The sequence below is a fragment of the Triturus cristatus genome, chromosome 1_1 (assembly GCF_964204655.1).
Source record: "Triturus cristatus chromosome 1_1, aTriCri1.1, whole genome shotgun sequence".
NCBI lineage: Eukaryota > Metazoa > Chordata > Amphibia > Caudata > Salamandridae > Triturus > Triturus cristatus.
Window position 1 is genome coordinate 1,290,168,121 of NC_140579.1, and position 26,270 is coordinate 1,290,194,390.

Here is a 26,270-nt window from a genome sequence, read left to right on the forward strand (position 1 = left end):
GACCCCTGTTTTCACCGCATCTTTAACAGAGCCAGCACCTTCATCGCTCCTGGACTCTGCCGCACCATCAACTGCTCCATCAACTATGCCACATTACCGAAAGACTGGAAACACGCAGAGCTCAACCCCCTGCTGAAGAAACTCTCTGCTGACCCGACTGACCCCCAAGAAGCAAACCACATCCTGGTCCTCTCCCAATCCGGCTTCCGAAGTAACCACAGCACCGAGACCACCCTCCACAGATGACGTCCACACCATCCTCAACCGAGGCGAAACTGCAGCCTTCATCCTCCTGGACCTCTCAGCCACCTTCGATACGGTTTCTCACCGCACCCTATGCACAAGACTCCACGATGCCGGCATCTGCCACAAAATCCTGGAATGGATCCGCTACTTCCTCACTGGCCAAACACAGTCTCAGACTACCACTGTTCCACTCTGAGCCCACAGAAATCAGCTGCGAAGTGCCTCAGGGCTCCTCCCTGAGCCACACTCTCTTCAACTTCTACATGGCTCCGCTTGCAGCCATCGTCAGGAACCACAGACTCAACATAGTTCCATACGGTGACAACACCCAGCTGATTCTCTCTCTCACCAACGAACCCTCAGTTTCCAAAAACAACTTCCACAATAGGATAAATGCTGTTGCCACCTGGATGAAAGACAGCTGCCTCAAGCTCAACTCAGAGAAGACTGAAGTCCTCATCCTAGGCTTCACCCCCTCCGCCTGGGATGACTCCTGGTGGCCCGCAGCACCCACAGACCACGCACAAAACCTCTGCATCATCTTGGACTCCTCACTCACAATGAACTAAAAGATCAACGCTGTCTCATCATCCTACTTCCACACGCTATGCCTACTCCAAAAGATCTTCAAGTGGATCCCCACCTAGATGGTCACCCACACACTCATCAGCAGCTGACTACTACAGCAACACACTCTACGCCGGCATCACCCAGAAACTCTTCAAGAAACTGCAGAACATTCAGAAAGCCTCTGCCAGACTCATCCATAACACCTCCATAGCCGCATCACCAGCCACCTGAGAGACCTCCACTGGCTACCAGTCAACAAAATAATCCCCTTCAAGTCCCTCACACACACACACACCTACAAAGCCTTGCACAACGCGGGACCTGCGTACCTCAACCACAGCCTCACATTCCATGCACCCACCAGAGACCTCCACTCTGGTCAACAAGCACTGGCCACTGTCCCACAAATCCGCAAGACCACGTCCGGAGGAAGATTCTTCTCCTACGTCACAGAAAAGACCTGGAACAACCTACTTCTCCACCTCAGGCAATCACCGTCGCGGCCTCAACTCAGAAAGGACCTCAAGACCTGACTCTTTTACTGAACCACAGTTGCCTTCGATGGATCAGCATTCCCCCCCACCGCCCCTCACGCCCCAACCCAAGCACCTTGAGACCCTTTTTCTTTGGAGAGCTGCCTGGTATATATTTTGTATGCAGCTGACTGGTCCTCAGATTCTATGCTTTGAAAGTTTTACTTTAAGCTGGTGATGGGGTTGACATCATTGGTAGTCTGTAAGGTTTAAACCTGCATATTCTGACCCTCGGTTCTGATACAGAATGTAAAATTTCCTAGCTGTTGTGAAGGAAAATAGTCAATATTGCTAAAGACCTGGAGACAAGGATTGTCCCACCCGGAGATCATGGAACTGTCCTTCCACACAGAGTTTGAAATCATCATCGTCTTATGGGAGAAGTATATATATTTTTTAATGAGTGTTTCGTCAAAGTTCGCCATGAGGCATTGTTGATATGTTTGATCTGTTTAGCGTAATATGAAAAGGTTTCACAAGGACTTTTGCTTGTTCTCTCCAGCAGGAACAGAGTAGAAACAGGATTACCGGTAGAAGATGTACACTTAAGGGACAATGTTGACACACAGGAAAGAGGAAAAGCTTTCCTTGAGGACTGTCTTATAGGGGTTGACAAGATGTCGATTTAACTTTTGTTGTTTTAAGGAGTCATAGTATATGTAGTCCTTCTGTTGTTAAATGGTTATGTTTTATTTTTGGGCTGCTGAGCAATTAATCAATAAAGGAAAACCGCATAATCTTCACCTTTGTAGTAAATTCCCTTTTGGACCCACTATGGTTCTCCCTTAGTTTTGCGTATTACACGTTTTAAGCTGCCTTTGCTTTGCACAGTCAAACATAGCCAATCAACCATCATTCGCAGGTGGATGAAGCATTTAACAGCACTCGACGGTCAACCTATCATTATCGACTCCGCGAAATCCCTAGGAATAACTGGATAAAAAGTTTAATATGTAGAAACACATCAGTGCTGCGACTAAAAGAGCACATTTTCAGCTGAATACCCTGAGAAGACTGAAACCCTTCCTTCCCGCTAACTCAAACAGTCAGTACAGGCTCTAGTAATCCCCAGAGTGGAGTATGGGAGTGTCGCTCTCTGTGGCCTTCTCAGATCGACGACGGCCCCGCTAAGAGCCTCAATCAACGCAGCCGACAGACTCATCACAGGCTCCAAAAGAAACTGTCACATCTCCCCTGACCTTCGAGCCCTCAACTGGCTACCTTTTGAGGCCAGAATCCATCTGAAAATCGCCTGTATGACACACAAGGCATTGCATCACAAAACCCTGAGATACCTAGCGGAGAAACTGGTACTATCAGGTGGTAACAGAACTAACAGGAGCTCCTTTATTTTTTACTGAAACCACAAAGATTTACCAAGAAGAAAACATACAACCAAACTTTCTCAGGAATGGCTCCCAGGATTTGGAATGCCTTGCCCCCAGAAACAAGACAGAACTCATCTACGTCTGGTTTAAAAAAATAAGTGAAATTGATTCTCTTGGCCAAATTCACTTGAACTATTGAATCATGCGTTGTATATCTGCTAGTCTGTTATAGCTTCTGCTTCTGTATTATTTTAACCTATACTGTACATTTCTGTCACCTATACCGGCCATGTAAAGCGCTCTGATACCTGTAAGGGTCTTGTTCGCGCTATATAAAACTCTTAGAATAAATAACAGATTTGTTTTGTGCCATGATATTAATTTAGAAATAATTACACTGCACATGGTATGTATTCTTCTTCTAAGGATTCAGTCTGAACATTTCATACAAGGTCGAGCAACATGGTGTACTGTTTTCAGTGCCCGGTCAGCAACATCTCCTAATGTTTTAGACTCGACACTGTAGCACAGCTGCTGCTTTCCAACATAGGAGTACTTATCATATAAACTATGAGCTGCCCCCTTGGAAAGCAGAGAGGATAATTTCAGCAGAGAGAAAAGGTCTTGGAACAGGCGCACTAGCCTTGCGTAAACTGACTATACAATTATGTTGCGGACCACCTAGCAACAAATACCAGGTATGGGGTCTGATGCTAATCCCAGAGATCACGGATATATCCCTGTGCTCATAAAGTAAGGGTAGGCCTAGACAGATATATCGTTTGCCATGGTAGGGCTCTTCATAGAATACAGTTTGCTAGTAATGTTAATTACTCTGCTTAGTTGTATGTTTTCTAATCGCAGCACAACTACTTCATAATAAACTACAATAGTTTCAATAAGTACTGTAAACTTTCTCCATGTCTTTTTTGTTTATTATGGAGGTGTACGAGTCAGAAACGAAAGGTGATGATCTGTTTCTAGTTGGGGACTTGAGGGTATGTTCTAGGTTGCCAAATTACCCTGTTACTCTAGGAAGGTTAGGAGTTTAGGTGAGGCACTGTGAGCTTGGCGGAATTGCGCCTGCAGGTACTGATGTGGTAGAGAGACTCAGTCCCTACATTCCGACGTCCTGTTATCCCAAGGCACAGTTCTGTTTCTAAACAGAAACCCTGCTACAGCTTTGTGTCCTTAATAGAATTGAACCTTTCCTTTACGGCAGCAGACTTTTTACGTTCCTTTTCAATCACAGACCTACAAAATGATCTGGCAGCTAGTCACATGCATGCATTCTTATTAAACAGTAAGTTATGAGTCGAAATTAACATCAGGCATCCAATCACGGATCCTAATAGTCACCTCTTCCCATGCCAGAGTTCCTCCACATTATTTAAGGAACTCTAAAGATGAGTATGTCTGATCTACCAGCCTAGGACATATTTACTCTAGTGATTAAAAGTAGAGCTCCAACTTTTAATGTCTGGATGGTCCGTGAGACAGACAATTTGTCTGCTTAGGTCATCCCACACAACTTTGAGTTCCTGTCTTTTTAATATGCTTACCTTCTGTGCAGAAGAATTTCTACAAACAAGAGAACTTGTACTTAACCAGTATCCCATTCCCAAGCCCTTCCATTTCATATGAAGAAATGGTTAAAAGAAATTATTGGATTATTGTGCTCGGTTACTAAACCCTCTCCACCCCAGTCATCCCTTATTAAATGACTGATTTTTGTCTGCATATTGTTTTTTGATCAAACATGTTATATTAATTTTTAGTCATCAATATGCATCAGTGCATGTTACTCCTGTATGTATGGTGTTACAATATTCATTAAATGGCACGAAATGACAGGAAATGCCAATGAAAATGAGGATTTCACTTCCCCAGGAGTTCTGATCATCTGGACAGTTCACTACGTTATCAATGCTGAAAAGAACACATCTGATGAAAAAAGTATATGTACTTACACGCTCAATTTCTTCTTTTTTTCTTAAAATTGCAGCAGTTCTCACATCTGGAGTGTTCGCAGCCACTTCTTGTGCCACAGTTATGAGCAAATCTTGAAGGTCAGTCCTGTCAGCGGCTTTATTTGCTTTAATATTGGCCTACAAAACATGAAACATACATCAAGTATAATGGGGTTACCCAGTGACCCTGAGAACCTGGGTATCTGAAATCTATGCTAAAGTAGGTTCTGTCAGGAGTAGAATAATGAATTTAAACTGGTCATAAACATTTATACATGAAGAAAGAACACACCTAGTTTGACGTAATCAAAAGGAATTGTATTAGCAACTTATTTCATTTTTCTTTTTACAATTTTATCTGGTGGTAACAATCAGGCTGTCACAGAAAACAAAACAAAATTGATAAACGACGCAAGGTAAACTAATCTGTGATAAGGTGATCTATAAGTGACAACGTGCTTTAACTGAATAAAATGTACAGTGCTGTACAAGATGCATCTAAAATGTTCATTCAGTAGACATAAATCCCTATGAACTTGAATCTCCAGTCCATACACAGTTCTGCTTTTCACGTGGAGTGGAGAGAGTAGGGAACAGATTGTGTAGACACGTCGATGTTTCGACCCAAGGAGTGTGTGATCCAAGAGGAATCACAGCGGGTCTTCTTCAGGACTAGGGGGGACAGCCTATGAGAAAAATGATGAACCATGAGTCTGGTGTGTCACATGATGTAAAACTGTTTGACTGATGGTTATTAGGACCTACCAGTGAGGCTAGCAACCAAAGGCCTGTTGAGTGCTGCAGTTGGTGATCCACCAAGAGTTGGATTCTATAGGAGTAATAGGAGGGCAACAATAAGAAGGGGCTCCACGGAATGGGTTACAGTTCAGTGGATGTGTAATGAACACAGCAGCAACTATGGTCCACTTCACAGGAGTGGTCTGTGCAGTGCTGTAAAGGCAGTCCGAAGAAAAAGCAGAAGTCATTGGGAGTAATGTAGGGACAACGTTTACGCTGCAGGAGAAATCTGGAAGTGGAGTTTTGGACCCCTTGCAATTTCTTTTAGTTAATACAATTATGTCTGTAGCTTGAACTTCGTGGGAAAAGCCCATTTACGGGAAAATCTATTTTATTAACATTCAGAGCATATAGTATTTTAATATAGATTTTAGTGTTCAAAGTTTGATTAATGTCCAAGAGGGGCCCAAGGCTGTTTACAAGCCTGTGTTAAGAGTGTGCCAAATTAGCAACTGCAGGCCAATGTGGGACATAAGAAGTACAAGAATAAGCCCCTTTTATTTCAATTCTGCCCTGAGGAAGTCCGTAGGGACGAAACGCGTTGGCTACGCTGATTTTAAAGAAGAAATTAAATAAAGAAACTTGAAACCAGGCCTGCTGAATGGAATTATATATTTTGTCGTGCACTATTGCATCTTATAATGACTATGTGGCATGCTGGATCACAGTGTTTTGTTTAAGACTTCGTTATGGTGACAAGCCACTGACAAACTCTGCAGGCCCGATTTGTTCATTTGAAAGAAGTTATGTCAATACGAAGATTATGACAAATAGTAGGATTGTAATTACACGGTGTTAAAGCCTGTGAATAGGCAAAGCATTGCATGGATCCTCGCAGACAGCTATAGTAGGCAAGGGTTAGGTTGTGACCCTGGGGGTAGAGCTGAGCTTGGAGAATCTCTGTCATGCCGTTTTAGGAGGGGGTGCATATTCGTTTTGTCAGGTGTAATTTTGTACATATACATATCATTTTATGATTGTATACTAATGGTTGCTTTGAGGCAAATGCAGTAGGTCTTCTCTATGGTGACAATCAATTGATAAAGGCTGTAGGGCCGGTTTAGTTCACTGGGAAGTTATATCAGCTATCATGGGGCTAATCTAGTATATTACGAAAGTTTATGGCAAAAACAGTAAGTCAAGAGTTATTGCATGTCCAAGTAAATATGCCTTTAAAAGTCGATTGTTACGACACTTTATTAAAATCTGTAGGCAGATACAGTGTTACATGTATTTTCATAGATGATTCCAATAGGCAAGGGGTCTTAAAATTCTTGGGAGGGGCTATATGTTGTTTAATTTTGTCATATTTCTACAGAATTCTAAATTTCTGATTTTACACTTGATGATTCCCTTTGAAGGAAAGCTTATGTTCAATACAGTACACATGAGTTGGTTAAGACGATGAGTCAATCATAAACGGTATAGCCCTGATTGGTTCATTATGAACAGTTTATTATGGCAAATTATTATACAGTTGGAACCCTGACTTATTTATAGTGAAAATCATACGTTCAAGCCAATTGGCCTATATTGGTGGTTTGATATTACAGGGTTTTAATGCCTGTAGAGAGATATTGTGTTCTAGGGAATGCCACAGATTACTGTAGTAAACAAGGATGTTGATGGGGTGTAGGGTACTTCCTATGACAGTCCCTGGATGTAGAAGACTGTCACTGTGAGGCTCCTTGCAATACCCTCTCTAAGAATGTAGAATCTGCTTTCATGGTCACCCCCACTTTTTGCTGGTATCATCATGTTTTTCTGACTAGTCTGACTGGGATTCTGCTAATCAGGACCCAGTCTCTGTGCTTCTACCCTGAATTGGACTATGGTGAGTACTTAGGTACCCCCAGATTGGCTACTGGTGTACCTCTTTAAGTCCCTAGTATATGGTACTAAGGTACCCAGGGCATAAATATCCCAGGGTCCCCCATGGGCTGAAGCATGGGAGACCACTCAAATTGTGACTACAGACCTGCCATTGCAGCCTGTGTAAGATGGACCACTTAGGACAGATATACGTTTCTTTTATCTGAGGTCACTGCACTTAAAACCTATAAGCCACCCCTAAGGCAGGCCCATCAATCCTGCAGGCACGGTGTTTAGTTTTAAGTGTGAGGGTGCCCCTGGCATGAGCAGGACACCCGTACAATCCAGAGTCCATTCTCCCGGGTTGTAAGTGCATAAGCCATTACGATACATAAAGTGGCCATGCGTCATTACGCGATAGCCAACTCTAAACTGGCTGTAACGAAACCTGGTGTGTTTGGTATGGAACACGTTGGAATCATACCCCAACACTATGGTGTTGGGGTATGATTCCATGCACTGTAATTCTCCTCCGGGAAGCCCTCAGTGCTCCCCGTACCAGTCTTCTGGACCCGGACAGCAAACTATGACTGCTGCTGAACAGAGATACGATTCTTCCCTCCTGCTGCTGAGGCAAGCTCGAGCAGGGGAAGGAAGGACAATAGGTTTCCTGTCACAGGGAGGTGTGACCACCTCCCTTTACAGGACCCAGTGTATTGGGCCAGGGTGGGGCCTTTTGCCAGCGCCACTAGACTGCTTGGAAGGGCACATTTGGTGCCCTCCTTGCATACTCCAGTTGGAACCAGTTCAGGGAGCAGAAGACCACTGCATCTTCAACTGTCTGGGCACTTTGGAATTCGTTGGACTTCGCCTTGGGAACCGAGACTGCAACTGGGAAGACTCCTGCTGCTACTGGTCTTGTCTTCTGTATTGTCCGTGCCTCTGCTCCATACAGGTTCTTCTACAGGCCTGTGGACATCCAAGACACCCAAAAATATCTCCCTTGGAGTGAAGGAGTCACTCCCCTGCATCTGAAGGCACCTCAACGAAGCTGACCAGCATGCTTTTCCAGAGCTCTCATGGACTCCGAAAGGTTCAGCAACACAGGTGGTGGTTCTGCAACTCCTGCAGGGCCTGCACTGTCTTCACAGCTAGTTTGAAGCCAGTATCCCTCGTCTGAACTGCTATAGCAGTAACCCTGTGCACCACGTCGACTTGCCGTTGCCAAGGCTTGTTGACTCTCTCCTACAGATATCTTCGGGCTCCAAGATCCTCCAGCCTCAAGCATTTCTTGCTACCAAAATCTTCATTCTCACCGCATCCTCTGCACCGTCGGCCGTCATCCTGGCTCAAGGCCCCCTTGCGACTCCTGTGCCTCCGGCCTGTGGGTCATCTTTGGCTCAAGTGAGCTCCCCTGCTTGCTCGGGGCCTGCTCTGACTTACCTGCTCGTGATTAGTCACTTGGACCTTGCTGGTCCCGACATTGCACCCTTTTCATCTACTAAGTTTGTTGCCGTTGCCAAGGCTTGTTAGTGCTTACGGACACCGAACCCCCTGGCTCAGGACATCAAACGTGGGACAGTTTGTGAACGGCTCCTGGTCTTCCACAACATCATCTGGTACGCACAGCTACAGCGCCAAGGTCACCGTCAACTCTCCTGCATCGCTGAGATCAGTAGGCAATCGTCTCCTGTGCCCCTCTGCTTGTAGGCACCTCTCATCTTGAATCCACCTATGGGTTACACCTTCTTCGCCAGCGACATCTACACTGAAGTCCTCCATTGTGGTCTACTGCAGTTTCTGACGTCCCGGGGTATTCATCTTCCACAGGTTTCTTCAGGGTCCTCTGGAAATGGTCTCCCTTCTTAAAAACTGCAACTGCGGCTTACCCATTGACTCGTATTGAGCACGTGGTCGTGTTCCCACTCTGCACACGGCCTCCGTGGGGTTCCTGTGTACTTACCTCAGGTGATTCCTTGGGCCCCCAGCTCTTCTACGTCTTCTGGATCCAGGCTCGGCTTATGTCGTGGTTTGCATTCCACTTTATTAGCATATGATTTAGTCTCCCCCAGGGACCACTGTGTATTTGTGCTACTTAGGCGTCTACTATCAAAATATTGTGTGTATTGTGATTATATCTCCGGGTAGGAGATATTTCAAAGTGTTTGTGACTGTTTGTAATAAAGATTATGCTACTTACCCAGTAAGCATCTATTCTTGGCATGTATAGCTGTAGATTCACATGCTTTGCATACTCCTGCCATCCAGAGTTGGGTCCGGATGTTTGCAAGCTGTTTTTCTTCTAAGAAGTCTTTCCTAGTCACAAGGTAAGGTGACTCTTCCTTTCGGTGATAGTGCGCATGGGCATCAACTCCATTATTAGATTGTTTTCCCGATTGTTTTCCCGCAGAGGGTGAGAATGGAGTAAGTAAGTGTAGTATGGAGAGGTCCATGCGTATATAATTTAAATAATGCAAAACTGCACCGGCTACAGGTGCCGGGGAGGTGGGAGGGCGCATGTGAATCTACAGCTCTGCATGCCAAGAACAGATGCTTACTGGGCAAGTAGCATAATCCATTTGAGGCATGTGTGCTGTAGATACACATGCTTTGCATAAAAATATAGCAGTATTCTCCCAAAGCGGTGGCTAACCAGTGGATGTTCCAGAAGTTTGAGAAAGAGTTTTTAGCACTGCCTGCTCTACATTGGCTTGTTGACATGCTAAGACATCCACACAGTAATGTTTGGTAAAAGTGTGCGGTGTGGACTATGTTGCTGCTTTACAAATGTCAGCTATAGGGATGTTACCTAAAAAGGACATGGACGCTCCTATTTTACGAGTGGAATGCGCTCTAGGAGGTATAGATAAAGTTTGTTTAGCTTTAGTATAGCAGGTTTGAATGCACTTAACAATCCATCCTGCAGTACCAGATTCAGAAATGGGATTGCCTTTGTGAGGTGTAGCAAATGCAGCAAACAATTGTTTTCTTTTGCGAAAATCCTTTGTTCTTTCAATGTTGTACAATGGCGCTCTTCTGACATCAAGAGTATGAAGAGCTCCTTCTGCTACCGAATCAGGTTGAGGAAAGAACACAGGCAACTAAACTGATTGGTTGAGATGGAAGCAGAAACTACTTTAGGAAGAAACTTTGGGTTGGTACGAAGCACTACCCTGTCTCTATAAAGTTGAAAGAAGGGTTCTTCTAAGGTTAAAGCTTGTAGCTCTCCAACTCTTCTCAATAAAGTGATCGGAATGAGGAAGGTCGCTTTCCATGAAAAAAACTGTAGCGGACAATTGTGTAATGGCTCAAAAGGTGGACCCATGAGCCATGTAAGCACAATGTCAGATTCCAAACTGGTGCTGGAGATACCCTGGATGGTATAACTCTCTTAAGGCCCTCCATAAAGGGTTTAATTACTGGAACCTTGAACAAAGATAGATACTGTCTGTTTTGCAAATTTGTAGCTACTGCTGCAAGATGCAAACAAGTGGAAGTGTAGCCTAAACCAGCACGCTGTAAATGCAGAAGGTAACAAATGCCTTTTTGAGGAGATGCATCTAGTGGATCAATATTGTTATTAGTACAATACACAACACATATTTTCCATTTAGCTGCATAGCATGCTCTGGCAATAGGCTTTCTTAAGAATGGTCAAACATTCTGGTGGCAAGTTAAGATAACCAAACTCTATGACTTCAGGAGTCAAATCGCTAGATTGAGCTCCTTGGGATTTGGATGTCTGACTTCTCCATGGTTCTACGCGAGAAGACTGGAATTGAGATGTAGCTTATGATGTGGAACTACTGTGACACTAAAAGTGTCGTGAAGCACGGTTGACGAGACAAAGAGGGAACTACTAGCACCAGTGTGAGGGATGTTTGTCTGAGCTTCCAAACCAGAAATGGAAGGAGAGGCAGAGGCGGAAAAGCGTAGGCAAATATCCCTGACAAATTCATCCCTAGGGCATAGCCTTTGTATAGAGGGTGTGGGAACCTGGAGGCGAAGTTTGGGCATTTTGAGTTGTATACTGTGGCAAACAGGTCTATTTGTGGGAATCCCCATTCTTGGAAGTATGGAAGGAGAACCAGGGAGTGAAGTTCCCACTCATGAATTTGTTGCAGTCTTCTGCTTAGGAGGTCCGCAATCGGTTTGTCCACTCCTGGGAGGTGTTCTGCCAGAAGATGGACTCTGTGATGAATTGCCCAACACCAAATTGATTGAGAGAGGCATGACAATTGCAGAAAATGTGTTCACCCTGTTTTTGTACATAGTACATTGCGGTCATGTTGTCGGTGCGGACTAGGACAACTTTCCCTATTAGAGGAAACTGAAAAGCTTTCAGTGCTAGATATACAGCAAGAGGCTCCAGATAGTTGATGTGCAGAGCTTTGTACTTGCTGTCCCATAGACCTTGAATTGTCAAGATGTGAAGATGGGCACCCCAACCTGTGAGGGATGAGTCTGCTGTTAGCATGATCTGTGGAACAGGGCCGATAAAGAACCACCCTTTTGATACGTTTGATGTGTTCCACCACTGCAGAGAGCGATTGGTGCAGCTGTCTACCAACACTAGATCTGTTAATTGACCCTGAAACTGATTGCATTGACGTGCTAAGCACTCCTGTAGAGGACGCATGTGCAATCTTGCATAAGGCACTATCGCGATGCATGATGCCATCCTCCCTAGCAGTTGCATGAACGTCCTAACTGCTAAGTATTGATTGTCCTGAAACTGTATTAGCAGAGTTTGAATATTCTGAATTCTGGCTACATTGGGAGAGGCTAGAGTTGAGCAAGTGTTTAGAGTGGCTCCCAGATAAGACTGCATTTGTGAAGGCTGAAGGTGAGACTTTTGAGCATTGAGTGTGAAACCCAATTGGTAGAGTAGGTCTAGTGTAGTCCGAGTGTGGTGTAGACACTTTTGGTGTGTGCTGGCTTTGATGAGCCAGTTGTCCAGATATGGGAAGACATGAATCTGTTGTCTTCTGAGATTTTCCGCCACTACTGCCAGACATTTTGTGAATACTCTGACAGCAGTAATTATTCCGAACGAGAGTACCTTGAATTGATATTGTTTTCCTGCTATCACAAATCTGAGGTATTTGCGATGAGCTGGGTGAACCGGAATATGAAAGTATGCGTCTTTTAAGTCTAGTGTGGACATAAAATTGCCTTGCTGTAGCAGTGGAAGGACCTGTTGAAGCATGACCATGTGGAAATGTTCTGAAAGTATGTACAGGTTGAATGTCCTTAGATCCAAAAATGGTCTTAAGGAGCCTTCCTTCTTGGGGATTAGAAAGTACACAGAGTACACCCCTGAACCTTGGTACTGTAATGGAACTGGTTCTATAGCTGCTTTTGTTAAAAGAGCTTGTGCTGGTGCTGACGAGAATTTGTGAGTGCGAGGTGGAATGTTGGGAGGATTGCGGGTGAACTCCAAGCAATAACCATGTTGAATAATGTCTAATACCCATTTGTTATGGATTTCCAAATGGGGAGAAATTGTTAAACCCTTTCCCCGACAGGTGCTAGATGATCGGGGGGAAGCATTGGCAAGGTACTGCTTATTGGGGGAAGGGGAGTTACGTGTTGGCATGCCCTTACCTCTAAAATTGTTTCCTCTGCGCTAAAGAAGCCTCTACTGGAAGAAGGTTGCATGTTGGAGGTGTACGAGGAAGGGTTAGGTGCACTTTTAGATCCTGCTCTATAGAATGAGCGCCAACATGAGCCTCTGCTTGGAGGAATCTAAAGTGCTCCCATGGATTTCGCCATGTCCATGTCTTTTTTCATCTTTTCTAAAGCTTCATCAACCTGAGGTCCGAAAAGTTGTTGTTTGTTAAAAAGAGTGTTTAGAATGTCCTTTTGGACTTCTGGTTTAAAGCCCTAAATTCTAAGCCAGGCATGTCGACATAAGAGAATGCTGGTGTTAACTACTCTTGCTGCAGTGTCAGCAGCATCAAGAGCACATCTAATAGAATAGTTGGAAATGAGCTTCCCTTCTTGACCAAGCTCATGTGCCTTTTTCTTGTGCTCTTCTGGGAGATACTGAACTAGACCTTCCATCTCATCTCAGTGTGCCCTGTCATACCTAGCTAATAGCCCCTGCGTGTTGGCAATGCACCAGTGATTAGCAGTTTGAGCATCTACCCTTTTACCAGATGCATCAATAAGCTTAGATTCTTTATCTGGGGAAGGCATCCCCAGATGTCTGTGAGTTAGCTCTTTTACGAGCGTCGGAAATACCAGGGAATCTAGCGTCCTTTAATAAAAACCAGATCAGAGTGTGATGATTTAAGTTTTTCATCAACCTTAGGTGTTAAAATTATTGCACGAACAGGGTCCTTAAAGATGTCATCTGCATGTCTCATCATGCCTTTTAACATAGGGAGACTGACCAACTGTGTGAAGACCCTAGTGTCTCAAATAAAATATCGTCATCTAAGGTCTCTTTAGGCAGTGTAACCCCATGATATGCTGCTGCTCTGGAAATTAGCACCAGATATGATACATTATCATCTGAAGGTTTTGCAGGGTATAGGTCAGGATCATTATCCATGGGAGGATCAATATTATAATCATCCCACGGATCTGTAGGTAAAGGAACATTATCATCATCATCCCTGTCCCCTAAATCAGGCTGTGTGTGGAGAACTGTGGTGTTATGTGTAATGGGTCTAAGCCTGGCAGTATTGGTAAAGGTGAAGGTGGCGGAGGTGTGGAAATGTGCCTAAAAGTGGGCACACTGGTGCAGGGTCACCCTCTTGTCCACGGGTCCAGAGACCAACAAAATAGAGATCGGCACTGAAGTTAAAAATAAATAACAAGTTTATTAATCACTCATGAGTGGGAACACGTCCACACAACACTCAAGTGCTGCCTGGAGGTAGTACATTGAATTCACAGAACACAGGTCTTATATACAGGTTTTGTGCAGTGTAAGCAGTGTGAACAGAAATAGGAAGAACAAATTTTAGAAATAGTTATCAGCAAACAAGGACAGATGAAAAACCACATGGTCAGCAAAGTGGGAGGGAGAGCAGGAATGCTTATGGCAGCAGTCAATGATTGACAGTTAACATATGAGACCAGGTGTTGTGGCAGCTACAAACTCTCAGCACGTACATTGCTTTTAGCTGAGTCAGGAAATCAACTAAAATAGATAGTACAGGCAGAAAAAGACGAGCAGCATAGGACGGAAGAATTATGAAGGAAAGGAAATGGAAACCACAGTCAAAATGGCTGTCGCTTATGCCAAGTAAAATATTACACGTTTTCCCTTTTGGCATAAGCGAAGACATTTTCTTATGCTTCTAAATGGGTACGATAAATGTCATGTATATCAATTAGCATTATCTTGTTGACTTCTCGGTCTATTGCTAAACGGGCATTTACATTTTGGACATTCGTTTTAGATGGTAGACAAGTAGTACAAGTGTAAATGCAGAGGGAACAAAGCATTGGCCCGCATTGGATACATAAACAATAAGAAGAGAATTGTAATAATTATGAACAAGGCCGATACTATTTTTAAACCCCTTACAGAAAATACGCTACGCTCCAGAACCATCCAGCCCAAGTCCATGTTCCTGAAGCTTGATGTATCTTAGTGGCTATTTTGTGTAGTTTGGAGATGAACGCATATACAGAAGGTGAATTGTCCGGTGTGAAGACAAAACAGCTGAATCCGATGATACAGCATGCTTCACCTCGATCAGCGGGAATAACATTTAGAACAAGTCTTTTCTGCAAAGCAACCATGCGGATCGATGCTTGTTCGTCTGTCAAGTTCCCTAAAGCTGCAGTTGTCTGATTGATCACTGCTTCCATTGTACGGGTGAGGCGACGGAGCAGCTTACTGTTCTGTACTGGGCCAACAAAGAAGAAGAATCCTGTGTTAAAGTATATATTGTTCCCATGTGGTCTCTGTCTGGTCGACTACAGAGACATCGATTGCACATTTTCCCCTATTACCAGCATGGTGATCGAACAATTGCAAATCTTGATGGTAGGTTGGGGGAGCTAAAAACACAGGTAGTAGAAGGAAGGCTATGTAACAGGTTCAGACCAGCCTGGATGTAGGAAGTAGTATGCCTTAGTTCCAGAAACAAAATTAAGTGGGACGTGATGCAAGGAAGCTGCTTCGGCTTCTCATTGACATCTGCAACATTGTAGTACAGTTACTATGGCCCACTGGCACATCGTCTGTACTTTGTACACAAAGGGGGCCAGTGGTCATGGCAACAGAGATAACAAGGGGTCCATTTCCTTTAGCCGACCTAGAATTTGGATACACATAGTTTGTTGCTGCACTTCCTTTACTATATTCTTCCATTTCTAAAGCAGTCTCTTTTGCTTGTGGTTACCCATCTTCATTGGGGTAGCAGACTTTGTTCATTAGAGGCATATAGAAGTTTGAACCAAGCTGGGCATGAGCCATTGTGAGAGAACGGCAGCGGTGACAACGAGATTCCTTTTATGTTCTGATGAGGAGGAATCTTGCCACAAACCCAACACTTAGTAGCATTGCTTAGCTGGTGTGTCTGATACAACATTTGAAGAAATGAAGTTTCTCAGATTTTGCCGGTATCCCTGTTCATGTTGCGGCACATCAAAACGCTGGTGCTTTTTTGCAGCAAGAGATGTAACCGTAACATTAGGTAAGGAGGCTCCAGGCATTACTTCCTCCACTACCCACATAGCGATGATGGCAGCAGTCAGTCAGACCACGGATGCAGATTGTACAGCCGTTGCACGTTGTCGCAGCGATCTCCTCCTTCTTAGGCGAGCTCATTTTCATCGGCAAACAACAAAATAGATGATGCCCTAAGGTCCTGGGCAGACGTTGGTTTCTTCACTAACGCGGAGACGAGTAGTCACTAAAAGGCTACCCCCCTTTGTAGTCAGTCTTTAACCAACCAGGACAGTGGCTCAAACAGTCTTTCTGCGCTGAAATGTCTTTCTTCCTGGATCGAAGCAGATATCTAGATGTACCAGGGATCGTGTGGTCCGGGAAGACTTCCTCAGATCTTTCAGGTGACACAGCTTCTGTACCTCCCCTGTTTCCTGAATTCCCTGGGCGTCCTCTCATACTTCCCCTTCCCCGCTGATAATGCTGACCTCGGAAAAGGGGGCACTCAGAACGCCAATGCCCAGTCTCTTTACAATAAGCACACCGATCAGGGCACAAATTTGCTCGAGGGAGAGGGGGCACTCCAGGTGTATACATTGCGCGTCCGCCTCTTCCACCTCCCCTAAATGGTGGACCTTATACTTGAGCCAACATAACTTTTGTCTTTAATTCTTTAACCTTCTTATCCTCCCTGCCTTTTGCTTCCTGTTCCTGTCATTCATAATATTGGGCCATGGTCAAAAGGGAAACTGGGGACCACGTGGTCCAAGAACTCTCGCTGACCTTTAAGCGACTAGCTATTTCCGGTAACATATTAACGACAAATTTATCGACAAACAAATGTTTACCCGTATCATCGGCCAATGACTGACCACTAAAATCATGGAATGTCTACTCAAATCTTGAAAAGAGATCAGAAATGTACTCATCCTTTTTCTGTTTACAGGACGCTAACGTAGTCCAATCTATTTTCTTAGGGGGTATGAGAGTTTTCAACTTGGTCACAATAGCTTAAGAAGATCGAATATCTCCTTCTGAGGTTTCTGCGCAGGCTCCCTTTCCTCATCTATTCTTTCTAATTCCACCCAGGTGTCACCAAATGCCGCATTGTCATCTATTTTGCGTATTGTTCTCCACATATCAGGGGGCAAAATAAGCCCAAAGAACATATTATCTGGAGAGGTCATAGTGCAGGAGCGAATGGCTCCTTCCACCTCCTCATAGAAGGCGGCAGGATTTTTCCGGGGGTCGGGCAAAGCAGCTTTAAGAGCCATCACATCAGTTCTACTCCAAGGAGTGTAAACCCAATTATATATAAAATATCCCTTTGCATATTCATTATTGGTTCCCGCACCCTTCGGAGGAACATACAGGGGTGCAGCTTTACACAAAGGTTTCATAGCAGACTCACAACTATTAGGTTTATTCGTATCCACCAAAGCATCTACTTTCTTTGCCTGAGATTGTACTGCTTCTGCAACTTTATTTTTCCTAGCTAATTCTTGCTCCTTTCGCAAACGCAATGTGTCATCTCGTAATTTGACCACCCGTCTAATCATATCAGGTAGGTTCAAAAAAAGGAAAGTCCCATCTCCTAACTATTTATAATCAGTACTTATATCATCTGGTTCTGTTGCATTAGAAATATGCCGCCAACCATATATTACCTCCCAAGTGAATTATTCTACAAAAATAAAACTGTTTGGCGTCTTCCCAAGTCTGAACTGTAACTGTAGGGCCGTTGCTGTAGTAGTCTGACGTGCTTCCTCTCTAGTAATATCCCACAAGTTATCTTTCTCTGCCCTAGATAAAGTAGAGCGAGTCTGCCGCCCAATTTGCTTACTTCTATCTTTTTCTTCTGAAGACAAATGCTCCTTATCAAAAACCTCATCCTCAGGGGCACTTGGAGTGGGGAATTTATACGGGGTGGGGGTCGATCTAATAGGATGCAGTCATCCTGAGGTTTATTAAGTATGGGCTAAATAGGGCGCCTAATAGTGTACTGGCCATTTACCTCTAATCGACCTTCCCTATCTGATTTTGTTTTATTTTTTCCTTTTCTTTTAATTCTAGCGCTTTTTTTTTTATATATCGTTTTTCATTGTTCTTTTTGTGCTATAACTTCTGCTCTCTTCACTCTCTCGTACTTCTTTCTCCCACATACGCACACAATCGAACATATCCTGTCTATTTTTTCTTTCAAATAAACACTACTCTACATATTGAACCTTTTTAAAATCAAATGACCCATTCACAGGCCATTGTAGATCAGAATATTTTTTTGTGTATTTGTTCCACAGTGTACTGTCCATTAAGGAAGAAATACCATATTTGACATACATGTCTTTATTCGGGGTCCCCTCTGGGGGAGCCGGCTGACTTATTTTTTTCAAGCTTAATTTGGTACCACCAGAGCAGCAACACCACCTATGGAGTGTGCTGAGGAAAGGCATGTTTCACCAAAAATGTGTAAAATATTATCACTTCAAAAGGAGAAAAATCTCCACATTACCAGCCTTCAATTTTTGCAAAAAGTGAATGACAAATCCAAACCAAAAGACCTAGGCCAAACAAATCAAGAGTGCCGCTTCAGCGATCTTACCAAACATAAGTCTCCAACTTCCACCTGCCGATCCCTGGTTGACCTAATGGTCACTGCAAAATTACGCCAAAGAAAACCCCAGTCGAGACTGGCAGCACCTGGAGGGTCAAAAAAGACAACGGTCTCCTCGTGCAGTGCGTTTCCTCAGTGAAATTTCGATCTTCCGTCAAGAGCACTTCTTCGGGCGGCCGCGTCTCCGATGGGCGCCAACTGTGGAAATGTGCCTAAGAAAGGGGGACCACTGGTGCGGGGTCACCCTCTTGTCCACTGGTCCAGAGACCAACAAAATAGAGATCGGCACTGAGGTTGGAAATAAATAATAAGTTTATTAATCACTCATGAGTGGGACCACATCCACACAACACTCAAGTGCTGCCTGGAGGTAGTACATTGAATTCACAGAACACAGGTCTTATATACAGGTTTTGTTCAGTGTAAGCATGTGAACAGAAATAGAAAGAACACGTTTTAGAAATAGTTATCAACAACAAGGACAGATGAAAAACCACATGGTCAGCAAAGTGGGAGGGGGGAGCAGGAATGCTTATGGCAGCAGTAAACGATTGACAACAGGTGTTCTGGCAGCTACAAACTCTCAGCATGTACATTGCTTTTAGCTGAGTCAGGAAGTCAACTAAAATAGATAGCACAGGCAGAAAAGACGAGCAGCAGAGGACGGGAGAATTACGAAGGAAAGGAAATGGGCACCACAGCCAAAATGGCTGTCGCTTATGCCAAGCAAAATATTACACGTTTTCCACAGAGGGGATGGCAAAATTGGATGGATAGGACTTGTGGCAATGTCCTTCTTCTTCGTAAAGGGGATCTTGTATCGAGTGTCCTCTGAACTGACTTTCCTCTTGGAAGGAGTTTTGGTTAATATATGGCCAGTGTCTGATTGATGTAAAGCTTTTTCTGCTTTGGATCCAATTTGTCTAAAATTGGTTTCAGGGAATCTGAAACATCTTCTATTGATTTCGGCGCCAAAGGTTTTGGTGCTGAACCGGACTTGTCCTTGTAAGCTGAAGGTTTCGGCTCCGAAGCGTACTTTTGTTTTGAAACTGAGGATTTCGGCTCTGAACCAGACTTGTCTTTCGGAGAGGAATGTTTCGGATCTGAAGGCGATTTGTCTCGGCTCGATCGCGAGCCGGAAGGCTTGACCATTTGTTCGGCGCCGGGCCGAAGGGTGGGGCATCAGAAACGTTGTCTCGGTACCGACCAAGGCCAGAAGACAGAGGTAGTACCGAAGCCTTCTGTTTAGTAAAATTAGTTTTTGCGGTACGGGGTTTTGGTATTCACGATACCCTGTCCCGCTGGATTGTCTTCGGACTCCAACTCAATCTTGCGGTTGGAATCTGATTCTGGGACCGAGAAGGCCTCCGCTTCTTCCTGTTCGGATTCTTCTCCAAAGATATCCAAAGTCTGTTGAGTGCCTTGGTGCTGCATTTCTCATCATCAAGCCCGACGATCTCGAAGAGGCTTTTTGGACCTGAACGAACGACAGGCCTCGCAATCTTCATCCTCGTGCTCCTGTGATAAGCACAATTTGCAGACCCGGTGTAGATCGGTGGAGGATACTTTGTGTGGCACCGAGGACAGAATTGAAACAAAGTCACTTCCATCGACAGAGGGGTGGATCAACGCAGCTAGGCCTGAAGGCCGCCCACAATGTTTTCGACCGAAGAGGAGAGTTTCCTGATCGAATGGATACGCGGAGAGAGAAAAACACTTACAATAACAATACGATTGAGGGTAGAGTGGATTGGGCACCGAGGGGTACTCCTCGAACCGGAGTACAGCAATACACGTCCAGATAGCGGAAAAAAAACAATCTAACAATGGAGTAGATGGGGGCGGAGCTTAGCTCGCAGCGAAGATGGCTGCTTGAGCCCTGTGCTCCGGCACGCAGCATACCAATCCTTGATTTATCCGGCCCCACACGCCTTAAGACTGCATCCAACGCAGAGACTCTGGCGCCGGGCGCAGTGTGCTACCCAGCGACGCAACTCCTGGGCTGATAGACGCTGACAGGACGGAGCAGCAACCGGCGGAGCTGGGAGTGGCGTTGGGCCGCTAATCCTCGGTCTCGAGTGCGCGCACAGATGGACTTGCGTCGCTGTGCGTGCGGCCTGCGGGACTGCGAGGACGCAGCCCGTACCCGCCGACCCCCGTTTTCACAACCCAGGCTCTGGAACGGGACGAGGCAGTGACACCCGGAGGGCGGCCCAAGCTGCGGAGATAGCGGGAGGGGCGATTGAGACAGCCGGCACCCCCATAACTCGCCGACACTCGGGCCGTGAAGGGCCTAAACCGGAGGAGACTTGGCCGCTATTGGTAGGCGCGATGCGCCAATAGAGACTGGGTACTGGAGGCAGCATATGGGGGACACAGCAGGAGCACTCTGGAGTGGCGGGCTGCGGCGATCACACGGCCGGGAGCCCCCAGCCGCAGGTTGCCTGGCTGAGACGTGGCAGGAGCGGAAGAGGAGCGCGGCGGGGCGGCAGCTGCGGGAGTGAAGACTGGCTGATCGAGTTGGCCAGAGATCAGCTGAGCGTTGGCCGCCCTGGGTGCTAGAGGGCCAGACTGCAGCAGCTGCTATAATCAGCGCGGGGGGGCTGGGTGCAGGAAATCGCATGGTGCACAGTGAGCGGGGGCCCGGAGTGACGCCCGCAGTCGCCATCCTGGGGAAGCGGAGAGAGTGCAGCCTTAGCCACAGAGCTGCTGAATAACAGGCTGCGGAGTGCGAGGAGTGGGCAGGGGTCAACGTGGCGATCGCCCCCCCCGCCTCCCCCTTGCCCGATACAGCTGTCCTTACACTCGGAGGCGAGCCGAAGGAAGAGTGAGGATGCACGAGTGGCGGAACGGTGGGCCTGCTTAGCGAAGCCGAGCGGAGACACCTGCAGAGGGGAGACCCAGTGGCGACGCTGCTTCCGCAATTGGAGCCGGGCCCCAGGTACACAGTCCGGTGAGAGCGGCACCAGGTGAGACACTTTGCACAACGGTGCGTACTGGCTGGCACTGCTAGCAGTCTTTTGGGACGAGGTGTGCGACGCCAAGAGGCGGCAGTACCCACGATGGGTAAGTCTGACAAGTCCCAGTCTAAACTATCATTTGAGCATAGGCGCCCCAAAAATCAGGTCCCTGCGGAGGGGGCGGTCGGCGGCAACCCTGTCCCGCCAGAAGAAGAACAGGATATTCGGGCCTGCTGCTTTCTATGGAGAGAGGACTGCAAAACGGTATCAACTCCTTGGGCGCCAAGATCGACGCTCTCTCATACCGGATGGATCGTATGGGGGAGCGCATTGACAAACATGCGGAGAGACTGGATCAGTCAGACCAACGCCTTGCGGAGGTTGAAGAAGCACAGACTTCGTTGGATTCGGACCACAAGAAGCTTGGACGTCTTATGCAGGTGTTACAGGATAAAACTGAGGACCTTGAGGTGCGTACACGTCTGTGCAATTTGCGTATTAGAGGCCTGCCGGAGACGACGGCAACTGGCAGAATGGAGTGTTTTGTGGAGTCGCTGCTGGTAGAGCTGCTTGGTAAGGACGTGTTTTCAGGGATGTTTGTGGTGGAGAGAGCGCACAGATCCCTGGGACCCAGGCCCCCTCCGGGAGCGCTGCCGCGACCAATCATAGCGAAATTACTGAACTACAGAGACAGGGACGCGGCCCTTTGTGTGGCACATGAGAAGAAGACTTTGGTGTATGAGGGGTCGACCATCTCGCTCTATCCGGATTTCACGGCCAGAGTACAGGAGGCCAGGCGGCAGTTTGCTCCGGCTAAAAAACAGCTGCGGGAGCTGGGACTGGATTACGCGATGTTGTTTCCGGCCAAGTTGCGAGTCAACAGACAAGGGAAATCACACATCTTCCTGGATCCTAAGACACTGCAGAAAGCGTTGAAAGACTGGAATAAGGAGCAGAAGCGGAGCCTAGAGAGACAGCCGCTGGGGGAGGTGGCGGATGGCTCGTTGGAGGATCAGGATTGAACCTGAACGGACGGCAAGCATGTGTTGCACTTATTTGGCACCCAGTAGGGGAGAGCGGGTTGGAGTGCTGGGGGGAGTTGAAAGGGCGGGATGCAAAAAGTGAAGAATGGATAGCCGCTCACTGATAGGCTGTCGGACTGCAGGTGCGGTGATCGCCCATAGACTATACATGGGGTAGTGAGGACTGGCACACAGGCCTTATCCCAGGCGGGCAACATGTCATGTTAGGGGCTGCGGGGGGGGACACATAGGCCGGGCGCACAGTTGGGGATAGTGAGGTATGTAGAGGAGTACATAGGGATGTGGTCATTGCATGGCAGTGGGGCAGACATTCGCTTGCTGCGCTTGGGGGTCGTAATTGGGTACTAGGTGGTAACCCGTTAAAGACTAAGGACTGAGCGACCTCCGCCCGCGAATGAATACCACAACTTGGGGGGGTTAATTTGTTCGGGGCAGGGTGGCGGGAGGTGTGGGTAGTCCCTACAGGGGACGCGGCAGGGCCGAGTTGCGGGGGGTCTGCTGTGGGTGAGGGGAGGGTGGGGGGTTCTTTTTTTCTTTTTATGAGGTCAAACTGTCAGTATACTATGTGGTGAATCCTTCAGCATACATGTTGCATATAGCACTCAGAGGTAGACGTTATGCCTTTCAGACAGAATAGCGATGCTGAGTGAAACAGCTACACGTAGAGCGCTCGATACTGTAAGAGTGTTGACCTGGAACGTCAGAGGCCTGAATGATCATCGGAAGCTACGTTAAGTCCTGCACTACCTTAATAGGCACGCTATAGATCTAGCCTTCCTACAGGAAACGCATCTCCCTAACAATAGCCCTGTGCTGCGCTCTAGAGGGTTGACGGGACACGGCCACGCAGCTGGTTTCACCACCCATGCCAGGGGGGTGATGACCTGGTTCAACCCTAAGTCGGACTACAGGTCGCACTTGCTGGCAGCGGACGACGGAGGCAGGTTTGTGCTCTCGCGCTGTCAGGGTAGAGGACTAGACTTATTGCTGGTTAATATTTATGGCCCGAACTATGATTGCCCGGAGTTTTATGCAGCGCTGGAAGACACAGTGAGGGACTGCGGGGTGCAGCATATGTTGTGGGGAGGGGATTTAAACATGGTCCTGAATCCTAACCTTGATAGATCAGGAGGCCCGGCTAGAACGCAGGCATCAGCAGTTAAGGTAATCGGAAGGGAAATGCTCTGTATGGCTCTTGCTGATGTGTGGAGAACTCTTAATCCTACTGCGGGGGGCTTCACGCACTACTCCTCCTATCACAACTTACACACGCGCATGGATTACTGGCTCGCATCAACGTCTCTTATACCACAGGTCCGTGCGTGCCAGGTGCTGCCGCGCACACTATCTGACCATTCCCCCGTATTGCTGACCCTGGCTACACCCAGGAAGACTATCCCCCCCATTTCTATGGCGGTTCCCCCCATACTCCCTGCTGGACCCCCTCTTTAAAGAAGAACTGGCTGAGGCGATCAACGTTGTTCTTCGAAACCACTATAGGTTCTGTGGATAGCTTTCAAACGATCTGGGAATCATTTAAGGTTTATATTAGAGGGGAGGCAATAGCCAAGCATTCCGGGGTGCTGCCCGACATCCGGCAGAGACTTTCGACATTGGAGCGCAAGCTGGGGGACTTAGAGGCTAGGCAACAGTCAGAGGCGTTGGCAGACACTACAGAGGAGCTGAAGGCTCTGTTAGCGGAATATCATGAGGCAGCAGATGCGGAAGTGCAGCATTTAGGGAAGTATGCTACGGCCAGGGTATATGGGGAGGGCGATAGGCCCGGCTCGGTACTTGCTAATATACTAAAAGCCCGGAGGAGTAGAGCCGCTATTACCAAGATCAGATCGGACGAAGGTGTGCTCTTAACGGAGGAGACCGACATTGCTGCACGCTTCCAGTCGTATTACGCTACTCTCTACGCTTCCCAACAGACCGATATGGAAGAGAGCATACAAGACTACCTGGATCACATTAAGTTACCTTTTCTCACTAATGCGCACAGGGAGTTTCTGGCCCTCCCCATAGAGAAGGATGAAATTTTGGAAGCACTGGCGGGCATGAAGGCGAATAGCGCTCCAGGGGCGGATGGCCTCACGGTCGCCTTTTACAGAACCTTTATAGACCTGCTGCTTCCCCATATATCGGTACTGTTTGATGATGTGTGTGTTAAGGGTCACATGCCGCAATCTATGAGAGAGGCTATTTTGGTAGCTATCCCCAAACCAGGTAAGCCGCTTGAGGAATGCAGTTCTTATAGACCGCTATCGCTGCTAAACGTCGATACCAAACTTTTTGCGAAAGTTTTAGCCACGCGCCTGGCCCTGCTCACTTCGGAGCTGATTGCCCCGGAACAGGCGGGGTTTGTGCCCGGCAGAAACCTCACGTATAATTTGAGGACGGTGTTTGGCACTATGCAGCATGTACGAAGGGACACGCGGGCGCTTGCGGTCTTCCTGGACATGGAGAAGGCCTTCGACTCGGTAGAATGGCCATTCATGCGACAGGTTCTGACCAGAATGGGGCTGGGCCCGGTCTTCTTACAAATGGTTGGGGTGCTATATGGGGGACCTACTGCGAAGATACGACTGGGCGACCTGGTTACAGATGCTATCCCCATCTCAAGGGGAACGCGTCAGGGATGCCCACTGTCGCCTATATTGTACGCCCTTGTGGCGGAGCCTTTGGCGTGTGCCCTCCGGGAATACCACAGCCTTAGAGGAGTAAGCTTTCCAACATACAAGATCGTGGTCTCCACATACGCAGATAACCTGCTGTATGTCAGGGACCCGGAGAATAACTTAGCGCCGCTGTTGCGGTAGGTGGTCCATTTCAGGGCGCTTTCTGGCCTGAAGGCAAACTGGACTAAGTCCATCGCTTTTCCGTTGACCCCGACCACTACCCCATTTGAGATGGAGTATCTGCTTCAGTGGTCGGACGACTCGTCAGATACCTGGGGATACAACTGCATATGGATTCTGAGGTAGTACTCTCGGAGAACTATGGTAGGGCCATTGATAAACTAGAAGACGACGTGGAGACCTGGATCAGGCTACCCCTGTCACTGGTGGGTCGGATATCCATTATGAAGATGGTGGTACTTCCCAGATTCTTATTTCTGTTTACCAACATCCCTATCGTGCTGTCGCGCGCCTTCTTTGCTAGGCTTAATAAATCCCTGTTGCGGCTGGCATGGGCGGGTAAGCACGCTTGTGTAAGTTGGCGCGTCTTGACGTTGCCTTATCATTTGGGCGGCTTAGCGGCGCCGGATTTGGAGCTGTACTACAGGATTGCACAGGGTGCTCAGGCGCATAGCTGGATACATGGCGATGAATCAGTCCCATATCTAAAGTTAGAGAAATTGTTCGCTGCACCTCTCCCACTTCCCGCGGTTATTTTTGAGCCGCCTGATCGCAGAACGGGATTCTTAGACTCACTAAACTCAACCCGGCATGCATGGAATAATATATTGCAGCAAACGGCGGGGGCATTATTATACTCCCCAGCAATGCCACTAGACTGGTTGACCCCTTGCAGGGACCGCGGGGTGGTGCAATCCCTTCAGGAGCTGGGTATACACTCGATGGGGGACCGGTTTACGGACGGCGTCGCTAAGACATGGGACGAGGTCGCTGCCACAGTGGACAGTGCCACACAACTGCAGCGCTTCCAATTCCATAGGGTGAGAAGGGCATGGCGGCAACACCTAGGGGACGACATGGCCGAACCCCCTGAGGTTCTGGAATGATCATATCTCATCAAAC

General features: G+C 47.0%; 1 protein-coding gene across 3 annotated transcripts in view; it reads right to left on the bottom strand.

The window, feature by feature from the left end:
- LOC146871975 (uncharacterized) overlaps positions 1-26,270 on the bottom strand; it is a 326,120-nt gene that overhangs the window by 14,111 nt on the left and 285,739 nt on the right. For all 3 annotated transcript variants that reach the window (XR_014981284.1, XM_085652793.1, XM_085652781.1), the window contains exon 7: positions 4,648-4,785. Coding sequence is in view for 2 of the 3 variants with exons in the window: in XM_085652793.1 (XP_085508919.1) it covers positions 4,648-4,785 (138 nt within the window). In the remaining variant the exon portion in view is untranslated. The remainder of the gene's footprint in view (positions 1-4,647; positions 4,786-26,270) is intronic.